Source organism: Gadus chalcogrammus, chromosome 1, assembly GCF_026213295.1.
Source record: "Gadus chalcogrammus isolate NIFS_2021 chromosome 1, NIFS_Gcha_1.0, whole genome shotgun sequence".
Classification (NCBI taxonomy): Eukaryota; Metazoa; Chordata; class Actinopteri; order Gadiformes; family Gadidae; genus Gadus; species Gadus chalcogrammus.
The window spans coordinates 11,179,695-11,193,676 of record NC_079412.1 but is presented as its reverse complement, the minus strand read 5'-3'; the positions used below and the strand labels follow the sequence as shown (position 1 = coordinate 11,193,676).

Below are 13,982 nucleotides of genomic sequence, written 5' to 3'. Positions count from 1 at the left end.
TCTCCATCTCACCGCTTGACTGGAGCAACTGAAATGCCGTTTTGGGAGTTCTACCGAAAAACGATATTAGCTTCATTCTCTGTGTTGAGGTTCAGGTCAATCCCTCCCAAAAGGTAATTAATTAGCGTGATTACTTATGGATGCCAAAACAACAACAACTGTTTGAAGTCAGAATGAGTGATGTTGAGCCCCTCCCAGGTAGCAGGCAGGAGACTTTCAGCATTCAAAAACTCATTGTATAGGGTTATCTCCACTCAACATTGCAGCTGAGCATGAGTGGGAGGGGTTGAGTGTTGATAGTACGATTCTGGAAAACAAAGAGTGAGAAACGGCCTGGCGGGATTTTTTTTTTATAGCATATATCTAATAGGACGGGATTTTACTGATAACATTATTTAATTCACTTTCGATCAGCATTCGCTACAGATATGCCCAGGTTATTTTAATTAATGAGCTTGTGCCTTAAAAGTGTGTGCAATGTTACACATTTCACACACTTTAAAACAAATCAGTAATTCTTCTTGCTGTTCAAAATTGTACAGCGTTTCTCTGAATTACACTGACTTTAGAGTATCTCTTGTGTCTGAAAGAAACAGACCCTTGATATATCTTTATAACCTTTATTTTATCAAGATGCCTCGTTGAGAGCTCTGGAACAGTTCCATATCAGGGCTCTAGACCCACTCATTCTACTGGTGGTGTTGGCGCCACTTACTTTTTCATTTGGTCACACTCCTTTATTAGATCAGAAAATGTCCTTGGTCTCGTACTATCCATTAGTCTTCCTTCATCTGAACACATTCACTCACGTTAAAGAAGTTGTAAAATGTGTTTATTGCAAAGAGGGTCTTTTTATATTTTTACCACCAGCGTCTCAACATCTTTTTCATCACAAACCAACATTTAGCGCTCCTCTTCCTATATCAAATGCATACTTATAATAAAAGGCTGCTACTTGGGTAATGCCCTCCATTTACGATTTGTTTTTGGTCCTCCAGAATAGCGCATTCTTCAATAGCGATAGTACTGCGGTGCAATTTCATTGAAACGTTGCACTAATGCACAATGTGGTTCGGTTCTATGATGGAAGCAGTGTGTCTTCATTGGACCCCGAGAGTACCCCGGCGCCGCCGTACAGCCGTTATGACTTCTGCCACTGAACACAACCTTTTTCTCACATCCCAGTTTTCGTGCATCACAGCGCGCCGTCCATTACCACTCGTGTTATTGAACACAGAACAAGAGCTAAATCGAATCTTCCGACGTGTAATGTTCTTTTACTGCACGGCGCTGCCGCACACGGAGCTCCGTGGCTCGCCTGACGTGCGGCCTGATTTACATTGAAGCGCTAAAGAGTCAGACTCGGACCAGGAGTGGAGCCCGAAACCACTGACTTCCTCCATAAAGCACCTACGTGATATTGCAAAGAAAAGCCTTTGTCGCGACAACCCTATTCGAAAGAATAACAGGGAGAACCCTGTATATATATATATATATATATATATATATATATATATAATGTATATATATAACTTTATTTTGTTGGCACCGACGCGACCTAGGAAACTATTACCCTGCATCCACATGATAAATGGTGGCAGTCCTGAGCCATGCATAAACATCCAATATCCCCGAGCAGACGGTGTGGAGGCCCCCATGTGACTCTGTGCTCTCCCCGGCCCCCCAGGTGAACATGATGTCCCTGGCCGAGCACATCATCGAGGCCACCCCGGACCGCATCAAGAGGGAGAACTTCAGCGCGGGGGACTCGGTTCCCCTGGACACCACGGGGGTCAGCAACACCATGAGCTGGCTGGCAAACTACCTGGGAGACGTGGAGCAGCTACCCAGCATCATCCACCTACGGTGAGCCAGCACTGTGTGTGTGTGTGTGTGTGTGTGTGTGTGTGTGTGTGTGTGTGTGTGTGTGTGTGTGTGTGTGTGTGTGTGTGTGTGTGTGTGTGTGTGTGTGTGTGTGTGTGTGTGTGTGTGTGTGTGTGTGTGTGTGTGTGTGTGTGTGCTTGTTTGTGCATGTGTGAGAGAATAATCCTTTTAAATTGTCCATGAGTACACAACAAATTGATCATCCCGTCTAGCTCAACTGGTGCATCATTGGATTACGATACGTGGGCTAGGGTTCGATTCCCAATGGGACCACGCATGCAAACAATGTGTTCACTTTGTAATTGTTCTAAGTGCTTCAGATACCAGCATCCACCATAAAATGTCTTTTTTAAATATTTATTGGGCATATCTTATTTCACTGTAAGGTTCTGTGGGTAAAAGTGTGTACCAAGTGACTCAACGGTAGTATTGGTGACAGATAAGGCCGTCTAAATGAATAAGATACGTGAGAGGAGATATATTGTCTTTATTGTCCCGAAGGAAATGTGTCACGGACACTTAATGAATATCAATACCCTTTATAAAGCAAACAAACACAACACAAAGTACACACACATAAACACCCCCACACACGGCCCCCCCCCACACCATGTGACGGGACCGCAGTGTAACCGTCCCCCCGTGTCCCCCCCCCCCCCCTCAGGTCGCTGTACAACGAGCCCCTCGGCCCGTCCTCCAACCCGGGCCTGAGCCCGGGGGGGTCCCCGCCGCGGGAGGGCTCCCTGGAGCGGCCCGGCCTGCCCTCCCCGGCCGACTGGAGCGAGTTCATCAACGCCTCCAACAGCAAGGTGGAGCGGGACCTGGCCCAGCTGACGCTGTCCGACCCGGAGCAGCGGGAGCTGTACGAGGCCGCCCGTCTGGTGCAGACGGCCTTCCGCAAGTACAAGGTATACAGGCCCCCCCCCCCCCCTCCCGGGCTTAGCCGGGCACGCCGCCTACCTCCCCCCTCGCCGCGCCCCCCACCAACAAGGGAGCGCGCAGGGGGGGGGCGCGCAGTGGACGCGAGGACACGCCGTGTTCCTCGCTGGGACACGGCCTTTAGGAACGTACCCCTGGACGACGTTTTGCAAACGTGATGAATGGGGCTGTTCAGCGGTGTGTGTGGCAGCAGCCGCTGCACTCGTGAATTTGGTATTCAGTGTTATTCAGCTGCATCACTCACTCTCTACGCCTTCTGGGGCCTCAAGGTCTTGTGGTTTTTATTTTGTTGTTGTTGTTGTTGTTGTTGTTGTGGTTGTAGTCATTCTTCTGTCTCTCCCTCTCCCTCCCTCTCTCTCTCTCTCTCTCTCTGACTCTCTCCCTCTCTCTGTGTTTGTTGACTCATACACAAGAAGCTACACACAAAAAAAAGCATAAACACTTCAATGTGGTCGTCTGTACCTGTGGTTTCGGCATGGAAACGATGGCTTGAGCAGAGCATGGCCTTGCTTAACAGAAAGACCGCGCCGCCTCCTGGTCCTCGCCTCCAATCAGAGCCCTGTTACCGTCCCCTGCTGGGCGTGCTCTGGGCTCTCTCTCTCTCTCTCCCTCTCTATCGATCAGTGCCTCTCTACCCCCCTCCCTCCCTATCTCTCTCTGTAAGTGAAGTGTTAAGGTCCTGCTGCTGCTTGCTTTTTATTAGCTCCTCTCTCTCTCAGTCTCTCTCTCTCTGCCCCGTGCCTCACCCTACCTCCTCCCCCACTGCGGCGCTCTTCATTAATGGACTTTTCCGCATGTTAAAACACGGTTCACTGTCATCTGTTCTGCCCTCCTGTCAGGCTGATACCCACACGGACCTCATTTTGTCTGAATCCAGCCCTCCAGACCTGCCCACTATGGAGGGTCTGCCAAAAAGCTCCTTATTCCCTCCCCTCCCTACCCCTACCCCTATCCCCAACCCCCCCACATGCCCTCCGGCAGGGGGTTGGTCTCACTCTGGGGGAGTGTCACCCACACGCTCTCTGCGGCAGTAGGGCTGCCCCAGACGCGACCCCTGACCTCTGCAACCTCTCTTGTCTCCTGCAGGGCCGCCCGCTCCGAGAGCAACAGGAAGTTGCGGCTGCCGTCATTCAGCGTTGTTACAAGAAGTACAAACAGGTAGGCCGTAGCTCCTCCCCCCAGCCAGGGTAACGATCGGGGCGGCTAGACCATCATTCTATTTAATGTCATACTCCACGGACGTAGTCAACGGAGCTGCACTTTGCCAGACAGACAGGAAGACTTGAAAGAGTAAAAGTGAATCAAATCAATCCGCTATTTATCTTGAAGCCACAGTTTTTGTTGTTGTTGTTGTTGTTGTTGTTGTTGTTTTGGTTGTTGTTGTTTTGGTCATGAGAGTGTGTGATTCACCATACTTTACTATTTCTCTGTTTACAAGCTAACATGGATAGCCTTGAAGGTAACACTCCCCCCCCCCCCCCTTATTTGTTAACAGTGTCTCACTACCTAGCATCAGGACCAATGTCTTCATGTTACATAGACTGCAACCCCACCCACCCCTCCTCCGCCCACAGAAGCGAGCCCTGGCGTGCGCCGTCCGCACCTGACGTAGCGTGTTTTGTTTTGCTCTGTCACTATAGTATGCACTTTACAAGAAGATGACGCAGGCCGCCATCCTTATCCAGAGTAAGTTCCGCAGCTACCACGAGCAGAAGAAGTTCCAGCAGAGCCGGCGGGCCGCGGTCCTCATCCAGCAGTGCTACCGCACCTACCGGGAGTCCGGCCGCCTGGGACCCCACCGGCACGGCCCCGCCGCCGCAGCCCTCGTGCAACACAAGCTGAGGTACTGATTCTGGGGGGAGGGTGTATTGTAATGCTAATCAACGATGGAGAGGATACTGTATGACTCAAGGCCATATATGGTCGTAGCACAATGTTAATGCACGACACAAAAGGGTGGCTCTTTGTGAGCATTTTTGCAACATAAATATATATGTATAGATATAAAACAAATAAAACAGTTACCAGAGTTTGATGTGTTCAAGTGCTAAGATGTTCTTTAGTTAAATTAGTGCTAAGTTAATTAGCATTGTTGACATTGGATGCCTTGGTATTTATAAACAGACTTGGTAAATTGTAATATCCCGTTGTTTCTGTTGGTGTGTGTGTGTGTGTGTGTGTGTGTGTGTGTGTGTGTGTGTGTGTGTGTGTGTGTGTGTGTGTGTGTGTGTGTGTGTGTGTGTGTGTGTGTGTGTGTGTGTGTGTTTGTATTGTAGAAGCAGTCTGCTTACCAAAAGGCAGGACCAAGCTGCCAGGAAGATCATGAGGTTTCTGCGCCGCTGTCGCCACAGGTAGGCGCTACCTCTGACTTTCAGACACACACACACACATACACAAACACACACACACACACACACACACACACACACACACACACACACACACACACACACACACACACACACACACACACACACATGCATGCAAACCAATGAAGGATCAATCTGAACTGGGAATGTAGATAGATCACCACTGTTGTTGGACAACATCACATTCAAAAGAAAAACCCGTAATATCAACTTTAGTCTAGTTTGTTATTTTGTGGGGGGGAAGGGGGGGGATTGGGTATGGGTTCAGATGGGTGAGACATGCCTTCCCTGCCTTCCTCCCAACCCGCTAGCCCACCCCACCCCCACCCCTTCCCTCCCTCACTGTATTTGGCCTGCCACTATGTCCTTGCCCCCACCCTAACCCTGTCCACAGTGCCTACTGTGTGCTAATAGCTGTCTGGTATTGTTTTGCTGTTTACGCCAAGCCCCTTGATGGACCATAGACTGTTCAAGCGGGTGAGTGCAGCCTCAGCAACTCAGTTCGTGCTTCTCTCTCTCTCTTCCTCTTTCTGCCTCTCCTCTCTCTCTATTGTGTGTCTCTGCCACCCTCAACCTTTCCCTTCTTTGCCAATGCAGTGAGCTCCTTCTTGGGCGTCTCATCTCTCTCTCTCTCTCTCTCTCTCTCTCTCTCTCTCTCTCTCTCTCTCTCTCTCTCTCTCTCTCTCTCTCTCTCTCTCTCACGCTCTCGCTCTCTGTATATCTATATCTCCCCCCTCTTCTCTCTCCATCACTGTTGCTTGATGCCTGCTTGCATGAAGGCTGCCAACTGGAGCCACAGGTGGACTGAGAAACACTAGCTTTAGCGCAGAACGTAAACCTTCCTCTGAAACTAACCACTGCTTTCTGAATGACATCACCGCAACACAAACAGGCCTCTCCCTCTAATCCCTCACTCTCTCTCTACCTCTTTATCCTTATCTGCCTTTCTACTTTCACACTTCTTTTCTTCCTCTATTTTATCTCCTTCAAATAATCTGTCCTTTGACTTTTGTTGTTTGGTTTTGGTGCGGTCATGAAGATGCAACAGTAAACGGATCAAGGGATACATGCGTTTTGTTCTGTTGCATGTCGAGTGGTGACCTTTTGGCCTTGCTCCTTGACCTCCAGGCATGCTATGGGCCGGCTTCAGATGTCTACCTGTCCTCTGACCGTTACGTCTCCTTTTCCCCCCACGATTCACACAGGTCACACCGGACACACACACATACACACACTGTTGCTTGGAATGGTAGCCTGTGGTCCACTAATCTCACCTGTATTCTTACCATCTGATAGGACTTAATCAACAACCCCTGATCATGGATCAGTTTACGGACTATTTTCCAGCATTTGGATTTGAACCCAACACAGTGGGGAGCAGTCCCCATTTTATCATTGTTATGTACTATCGCTGAACAAGCCTGCGTTGCAGTGGTTTCTCCCACAGTCTATAATTGGGCAGTGCTGAACTAGGTTTCTGTGCTTCCAGAGCAGGTGAGCTCAGAGTGTGTGTGCGTGTGTGTGTGTGTGTGGTATACCATCCTATATAGAGGCCATAGTGCTCTGATAAACATATAGGCCGGCGCCAGACAGAACCCAACAATGAGATACGCAGACAGTGCGACGCGTGGGTTTAGGATGGACCTCCTGGGATCTCACTGTTTTAAACAAGAGACATAAACACTGTGAGACAACTGTCTCACAGTGGTGCACAGCTCCAAACGCACACACATGCACACACACACAAACACACACACACACACACACACACACACACACACACACACACACTTTACTATGATGCCACACATAATTCTTCACATAAGAGAGCAGTTAATACACACTGGTACACACAACTACACAACCACGCACTCATATACGGACGTTTACATCGTAATGTGTAGCCAGGCATTTTCCTTGGCTACCTCTAACAACAAAATAACATTTTGTAACCAACGTGACGTACTAAGAGTTATAATCATCAGGTTGATCGTCTCGTGTTGTTGTGCACGACGCCGTTGAAAGGGCAAAGCGATCCGACTGAAGTGTCCACTGCGTGTTCCTGTGTCTTCACTCTGTGTTCCTAACCCCCCCACTGACCACTCTGTTTCCCCCAAAGCGCCTTTAGCCTCCCAGGACGCAGTGCAACGTAGCCGCGTTTGTCCTGTCCCCACATGGAGCTTGTCGACTAGGGGCCGGCGTGTCTGAGTGCGTAGCGCGTTGGTGTGTGTGTACCCAGGGGGCTCACAGCTGTCTGTTTGTCTCTGTGTTTCAGAGTGAAAGAATTGAAAAGGGCCAGGGAACATGAGACCCAGCAGGAGAACGCCCTCGCCGTGTGACATCCATCTCCTGACTCCTTTTTTCCGTTCCTCTTCCCCTTCTTTTGTTTTTTTTTCTCTGTTTGTACCCGGGTATTTTACAAAGGGAATCGAAAACAACAACAACAACAAAAGTGTCAATGCAGACTGCTGCGGCGACGACCGCAGTGTGATCGGATTCTAGTCCTCGTAACTGCTGCCCCCAATTCTTCTTTTCAACACATTTCCTTTGGTTCCCACTGACTTGATTTCAGTTGTTGGATCGCGGCGACTCTAATCGGACTACAAACTCAAGGCTGGGGGGAGGGGGAGGGAGAACATTTGCTTCTTGGCATTTCTGTTGCACTTTTTCATGGATTACGTGCTCTTTTCCGACGTAAAGGAAGAGCGTGTGCGTTTATGTTTTTTTTTTCCGGATGTCGTAACGGGAAGATGAACACGGGGCGTCGTCCGCGGGGGCCCGCCTCTCTGCAGACGGCGGGACGAGAGACGAATGTGTCAGAGGACAAGGGGCGTGGAGGACCATTAAGGAAACACAGACAAAAAGATAAACAATATGAGCTCTACTCTTGTATTTTACAACTATTTCGAAGTGATGGATCTTTTTCAGTTGTGGGTGTTGGAGTTTTTATTTATTTCTTTTCTTAACCAAACACATTGGTAACCAATTGACCCATTTGCACAAGTCAACTCTCATCCACCGCCATAGACGTGTGCTTTCAGTTCAACCCTTCGACAACTCATCACGTCCCACTGCGCTCCGCCCCGCCCCATCCGTCCAAGTGGGCGGAGCCTCATATGAATGTAGGAGGGGCTTTCCCATTCAGAAACCAAGTAGGGGAGGGCATTGTGGTTATTTTTCCGTTTCTTAGGAAACGTCATGACATCATTGTTTACATTATTGCTTTATTACTTGAAGTCGATCTCCCGTTGCGTCCGATGTACACTCTGCGTGTGATCCTCGGAGGTTCTGTGTTGTTCGACCCCGTTCGAGGGAAACTGCATGACTCTGCAAAGCATTGTTGCCTGTGTGCTTGTGATTCGGTCGTTCTGTTTTAAAGAGTACCAGTTCTGCGGTGGTCCGGCGCCCACCGCCTCCAACTCCTCCTCCTCCTCCTCCCCCTCCCCCTCCTCTACGGGTCCCGCCATTTTTCTGAGTTCCCCCGATGTGGTGTCCTTCCTCCCTTCTCCCTCTTCATCCTCTTTTCCGTTCGTTTTTCCTCGTCGTTTTTTATTTGTTTTTTTACGAGAACCCAAAAAGGAAGATATATGAAAATAATCGACGTTGCCTCTGTTGTGTTGTAAACGTTATTTGTCATAAAGGTTGTTACTTGTTCTTTTAAATGACCTTCAGGGCTCAGGAGGGCTCCTGAGGGGACGATCACATACATTGCCTTGACGTCTTAGAGATTCTTTGAGGTGTCCCTAAGCTACTCCCAAAATAGGGGTGTGACAAATCCATATTTTTGACAATTGAGCGGTTTCTGTACATAAGGAAGGCTGAAAGTACGTAGGGTAAAAAAAAGAAAAGTTAACATTTACCCAAACGGGGGTTGTATTTTAGAGATATATTATTTTATTCATTAAAAAGGGGTCAAAAATAGGTAATCGACAAAAACAAAATATTTGTATAGTTTTGTTTGGATGCCTAAAAGTATGGTTGTATTCTTTGTATATAGTGTAAATACCTGGGATAAAAATGAGCTACATGCATGAAAAATATGAACAGATCAAAAGAAAAAACAAGAAGAAACGCAGTAGTGGCTATGCTCTGTAAAATGATTAAAACTATTTCACTATAAGAGTATTTTATTTTATTTTGATTGTTCTTAAGAAGAACATTTTGCTAAAGCATGACCTAATGCAATATGAAAAAGTACAAAAAAACAACCATAGTGTATTTAGAGTTAGGAGATACCTGCAAAATTATCTTACAACAAGTATGGTTATGTTTACATTTTATTTAATTTATTTTGGTTTGTTTTAGGCTACCAAGAATCTTCTGCCATTGGTGCCAAGTAACGTGAATGCTATATTACCGAACAAGAGAACTAAGTTAATATATATTTTATTTTTATTTAGCAGAACCGATAATCATAATTTAGATCCACACCAACGTGAATGACCTAAAGCTCACAGCTGGCTGACAAACAATAACTCAATGGTACAAACAATGCAGAAGGAGTCACATTTTAACAACACACACAGACAAACGTTGAGTCTCCCATGTCTTCTCCATTAACACCATCCTGATCCCAAACGTTTTGCCATCACTGAATACGCTTTGATTTTCACAGCAAAGACTGTACATCTTTGACATTGTATTTGATTCTATTTTTGAAAGTCGATTGAAATGTGTCACTGAAACAGGTTGTTTGATCACATTAAACGGTACGTTGATGGCAGCCTTCTACCTAGCAAGAGAGAAGGCTGCCGTACAGGTTCCTTAAGTATTACAATCTGACATTTGGGAATATCTGGGCCATCTTGTATTCAGTCGTTTATTGCAGCAGATATTGGACTTCACAGACGCTACAGTAATTATGTCTCTGAGTCTTGGTAAATTTATCTTGAACAAGGCTGCCATGAATTGCGATTATTTTACTAAATGTCATGGATAAGATTGCTATTCGTTTGTGAGCAAAGGGAAAAAACCTTGTAGCAATGTTTTGTACTACTTTGCCAAACAGCTGAATAGATGTTCTCACAACTCAAATGAATGGTGCTAAACTGGTTCTGTCTGGATCCCCACTCGCTGCAGAGACACTGCAGGGCTAAGGTTAGCATGCTCGAGAGACATCCATCTCCGCTGTAGATCTTGAACTCGGTTGTGTTTTGACAAACCTGGTTGCTACCGTACAAAAGCAGCTTGCTATAAGCCACCTGAAACAGTATTATCAAGTCATGCCTGCATGTGCTTGAAACAAACACACATGCAATCGGAGGGGCTGCAAATGTCTCTCATGTATTTATGCCAGAGGTCGAAAATAAGTGTTTTCTCTGTCTAAAAAAAGGGATGATTCTTTTGCCTCTGACGTGCCATTGAAAAACTTCTTGCATTTATTGTTTCTGTCGACTGTGTTTTTTTCTCCAAATGGGATTGATTTTTTATTGACTTTCCAGCTTTATTTCTGTCATCCACCCTTACTTGTGAGCGTTATCTCCCGAGTGTTTATGTAGAAAGTGCCTACTCATATCCCGCACAAATCCAAAGTGCATGCAATGTACCTGAACTTCAAACTATTGGGGAGAACAAAAAAATACAGAAAGAAAACAGACAAAGGTCACGTTACTCCAGGCCTTACTGTCTGGAGTACGGGAAGCGATCAACCCATCACCACCATCACGTAACACTAGCACATACACACAACATGTTCACCCATCCATTTACGACGTGTCAAAAAGCTAAGCTTGTGTTACTTTATTTTCTTTTCTGTTTCTGCCATTTTCTCTCTTTTCTACTGAAACTGCTTGTTAAAACCACAAGACTTTAGAAACGCCTCTAAATCCTCTAGTTGTGGTCGGAATGCCTCGCTGACGCAGTGTTGTGGCGGGAGGAGAGGGTTTTATTGCGCTTGCATGGGTTAAATAGTTAAACTACGGGTGACAGAAGTGCACCTAAAGCATGCTTATTTTCCTAGAATCGGTAGTCGGATAGACATGTTAAAAGACTTATTGTTCTGTAAGAGGATCAGCGCTGGTTTGACGTGTCACAGAACTGAGTCGAGGGCAGAGGTCAGACGACCCTTAGGGCAAAGGTGAAATCCCACAAATTAAAGATAAGGAGTAATTTGAAGTTTTTGACCAATGTTTCCATGGCAAGGCATGGCGGAGGACATGAATGTTTTTTTGGTTTCGGTTTTTAGAGCAAGCTTCAACTTTTTAGACTTTTTCTTTCAGTTGTTGATTTTATACAGAAGATATAAATATATACATTTGGATCTAATACGTGTGTTCCCAAACGACGAAATACCACGGACACCGTAAGAGACCATTGTGAGACTGTATAGGGGTACGGTACTGAACTTTACTAGTCACAGACACACGCACTAGACACCGCACAACACACATGTAGACATACGTAAACACACCCGTCTAGTCAGAAAGTGGACCGCGAGGGACTGGTTTACCTCACTACCTGTTTTCAGTTCAGTCGTTTTTTTGTTTTTGTAACTCAGGGTGCGGACACGGAGAGGAGGAAACACTACTGGTCACATGGTTCAGGGCAGAAGGTGGTGAAATTCGACGTGGGCCGAAAGCGATGCTTTCTGGTCCGAGGCAGTAATGGTCTACGTTGATGGGGATAGGGATTAGAGTGAAATTATATTTAACAGTGTTGGACGACGGACACCAGTATAAAAAAAGAGAATAAAAGTAGACGTATTCTGACTGATGTTTTTCATAGAATCCTCTATAACCATTTTATCATTGTCGTTTTTTCTGTTGTTGTCTTGGAATAGATTTATACAGACAAAACGGAGAGGGTTAGTCAAGTTTCAATGGAAAGCTCACCTGCAAATCTTGTTTTTACTGCCATTTTATGAGATGGGATGACAGGTAAGCTGATAGGCGCTCTTCACTCATCTACTGTTGATTTCACGACGTTCTGCGAATCCCGCCTTTCCTCCTGTTCTCCTTTGATCACCCAAAACCAGACAACGGTAGGCATCAGGGCAAACCAACAGAAACTATCTCACAACATATTCCACTCGTGGACACAGAGCAATAAGAATTATTTTGTGGAGACCTATAGACCTAGTGAAGTTTAAAACGATTGGACACATGTAGTCGACTTACTCTTATGCAAATGCCAGTATTGCAAGACAAGTATTCAATAGTTTATGGACAGCAATTATATGGCGCCCTTTACCGAACTGCACGTTTTCATCAATTCCAAAACCAAGAAGAAAAAAATACAGCCCTACTTTGGGTCCTCGACACTTTGCATGTAAACTAGTGTTAGATCTTTTTTCCTCTCCTCTATAACTGTCTTACTCGTCTTTCCCAGCTTTGCAAACCTATTTCTTTCCACCCTGATAGTTTCACCCCTTCCTCCTCCTCCTCCTCCTCCTCCTCCTCCTTCGTTCCTCTGATGTTTTGCTTTCGTTTTCTTTCTTACCCTTTCTCGTTTGTAAGTTTTATTTTTGTAATTGTGCATGTACAAGCGTCACTGACTCGATGGATATGTAAAAAAAAAAAGAGATTTCAGCTGCTGAAGCCATGCAAAACGTTTTTGAAATGCCCTTAAAATATGAAATATGTTTTCTGAATGCTTTATATTCTTTCTGCTGTAAAATAATAAAACAAGAAAAAAATTAAGAAAATTCTTGAACCAAGTTTCATAACGTCATTTTGTTTCCTCTGCTTCACAAAAACAAAAATAAGACATTTAGTCATTTTGTTTGCTATAGAGAACATTTTAATCAAGCTTGATTGATGATTCAGAACTACAAGGTTATTCAACACCAAGATCCAAGGTCTTATATATAGCCGGGACAACAATGAGTTTAAAGTCTGCTGTTGGACTGGTCAACTGTGCATTTTGTTCATCACTAAAGATAACATTGACCCAGTCTGAGCCTGAAATGAAGCCCTCATGTGCAGATCAGCATCAAACTAATGGATTAACACACACACACTCCAACTCAAAAGTGGTTAACTCACATTGCATCAGCAATCCCATAAGAGTTTAAATTCTGAACTGACCTCTTCACACAAGTTGGAAGAGGAAACAGCTGTATCCTGAGATGGAGCAGAGTTGTGTGTTTTTGTGTGTGTGTGTGTGTGTGTGTGTGTGTGTGTGTGTGTGTGTGTGTGTGTGTGTGTGTGTGTGTGTGTGTGTGTGTGTGTGTGTGTGTGTGTGTGTGTGTGTGTGTGTGTGTGTGATCCAAGATGCAGACCCAAAGACTTTAGCTAGAGTATAAACCACACTTAACCTTTTATATTTTTAATGATATCTTTTTTTTTTCACAAATGGACCATTGAGCCCAATGATTTCCTTGGTTGACCTTTGATATTCTCTTAATACAGTCTTTTACTGCGAAGAAAAATGTATTGGGTACTGAAGTAAAGAAAAGTTATCCAAGCATCACTTTTTTTTTCAGTTTGAATTTTTATGTGGGACATTTGTCAAACATTAACAGCAAGTTGTGCATACAAACGCATAATTAAATAAATGAAAATAATTTATGTTAAATTCATAAAATAACAAAAGTTTTCATGAAAACATATGACAGTGTCTTTTCATAAAGGTGTGTTTGTGTGTTTGTTTGTGTGTGTGTGTCAGGAGGATTCTGTGGGTGCAAACAAATGCGATCGTTTAGTGCAAGCCCAGTCATCCACAGGCCATGTCCTCAGTGACGTATGAGATGGACTAGTACTGGATTCAGTAGTACTATCGAAGCAGTAGCACTGGATGCAGTAGTACTAGACGCAGTAGTTCTAGACGCAGTACTTCCAGAAGCACTCTGTG

At 45.3% G+C, this 13,982-nt stretch overlaps 2 protein-coding genes across 2 annotated transcripts in view; one reads left to right on the top strand and one right to left on the bottom strand.

Moving 5' to 3' along the window:
• The window catches only part of camta1a (calmodulin binding transcription activator 1a), a 29,369-nt gene extending 16,575 nt beyond the window's left edge, over positions 1-12,794 (top strand). The window contains exons 8-15 of the mRNA XM_056589268.1: positions 1,688-1,866; positions 2,549-2,792; positions 3,910-3,981; positions 4,262-4,282; positions 4,464-4,666; positions 5,100-5,174; positions 5,639-5,669; positions 7,468-12,794. Coding sequence (XP_056445243.1) covers positions 1,688-1,866; positions 2,549-2,792; positions 3,910-3,981; positions 4,262-4,282; positions 4,464-4,666; positions 5,100-5,174; positions 5,639-5,669; positions 7,468-7,500 — 858 coding nt within the window. The 3' untranslated portion in view covers positions 7,501-12,794. The remainder of the gene's footprint in view (positions 1-1,687; positions 1,867-2,548; positions 2,793-3,909; positions 3,982-4,261; positions 4,283-4,463; positions 4,667-5,099; positions 5,175-5,638; positions 5,670-7,467) is intronic.
• A 1,157-nt stretch (positions 12,795-13,951) lies between these two features.
• The window catches only part of LOC130392149 (urotensin-2-like), a 2,162-nt gene continuing 2,131 nt past the window's right edge, over positions 13,952-13,982 (bottom strand). Inside the window, exon 4 of the mRNA XM_056602594.1 lies at positions 13,952-13,982. This exon is cut by the window's right edge and continues 83 nt beyond it. Within this exon, the coding sequence (XP_056458569.1) occupies positions 13,952-13,982 (31 nt within the window).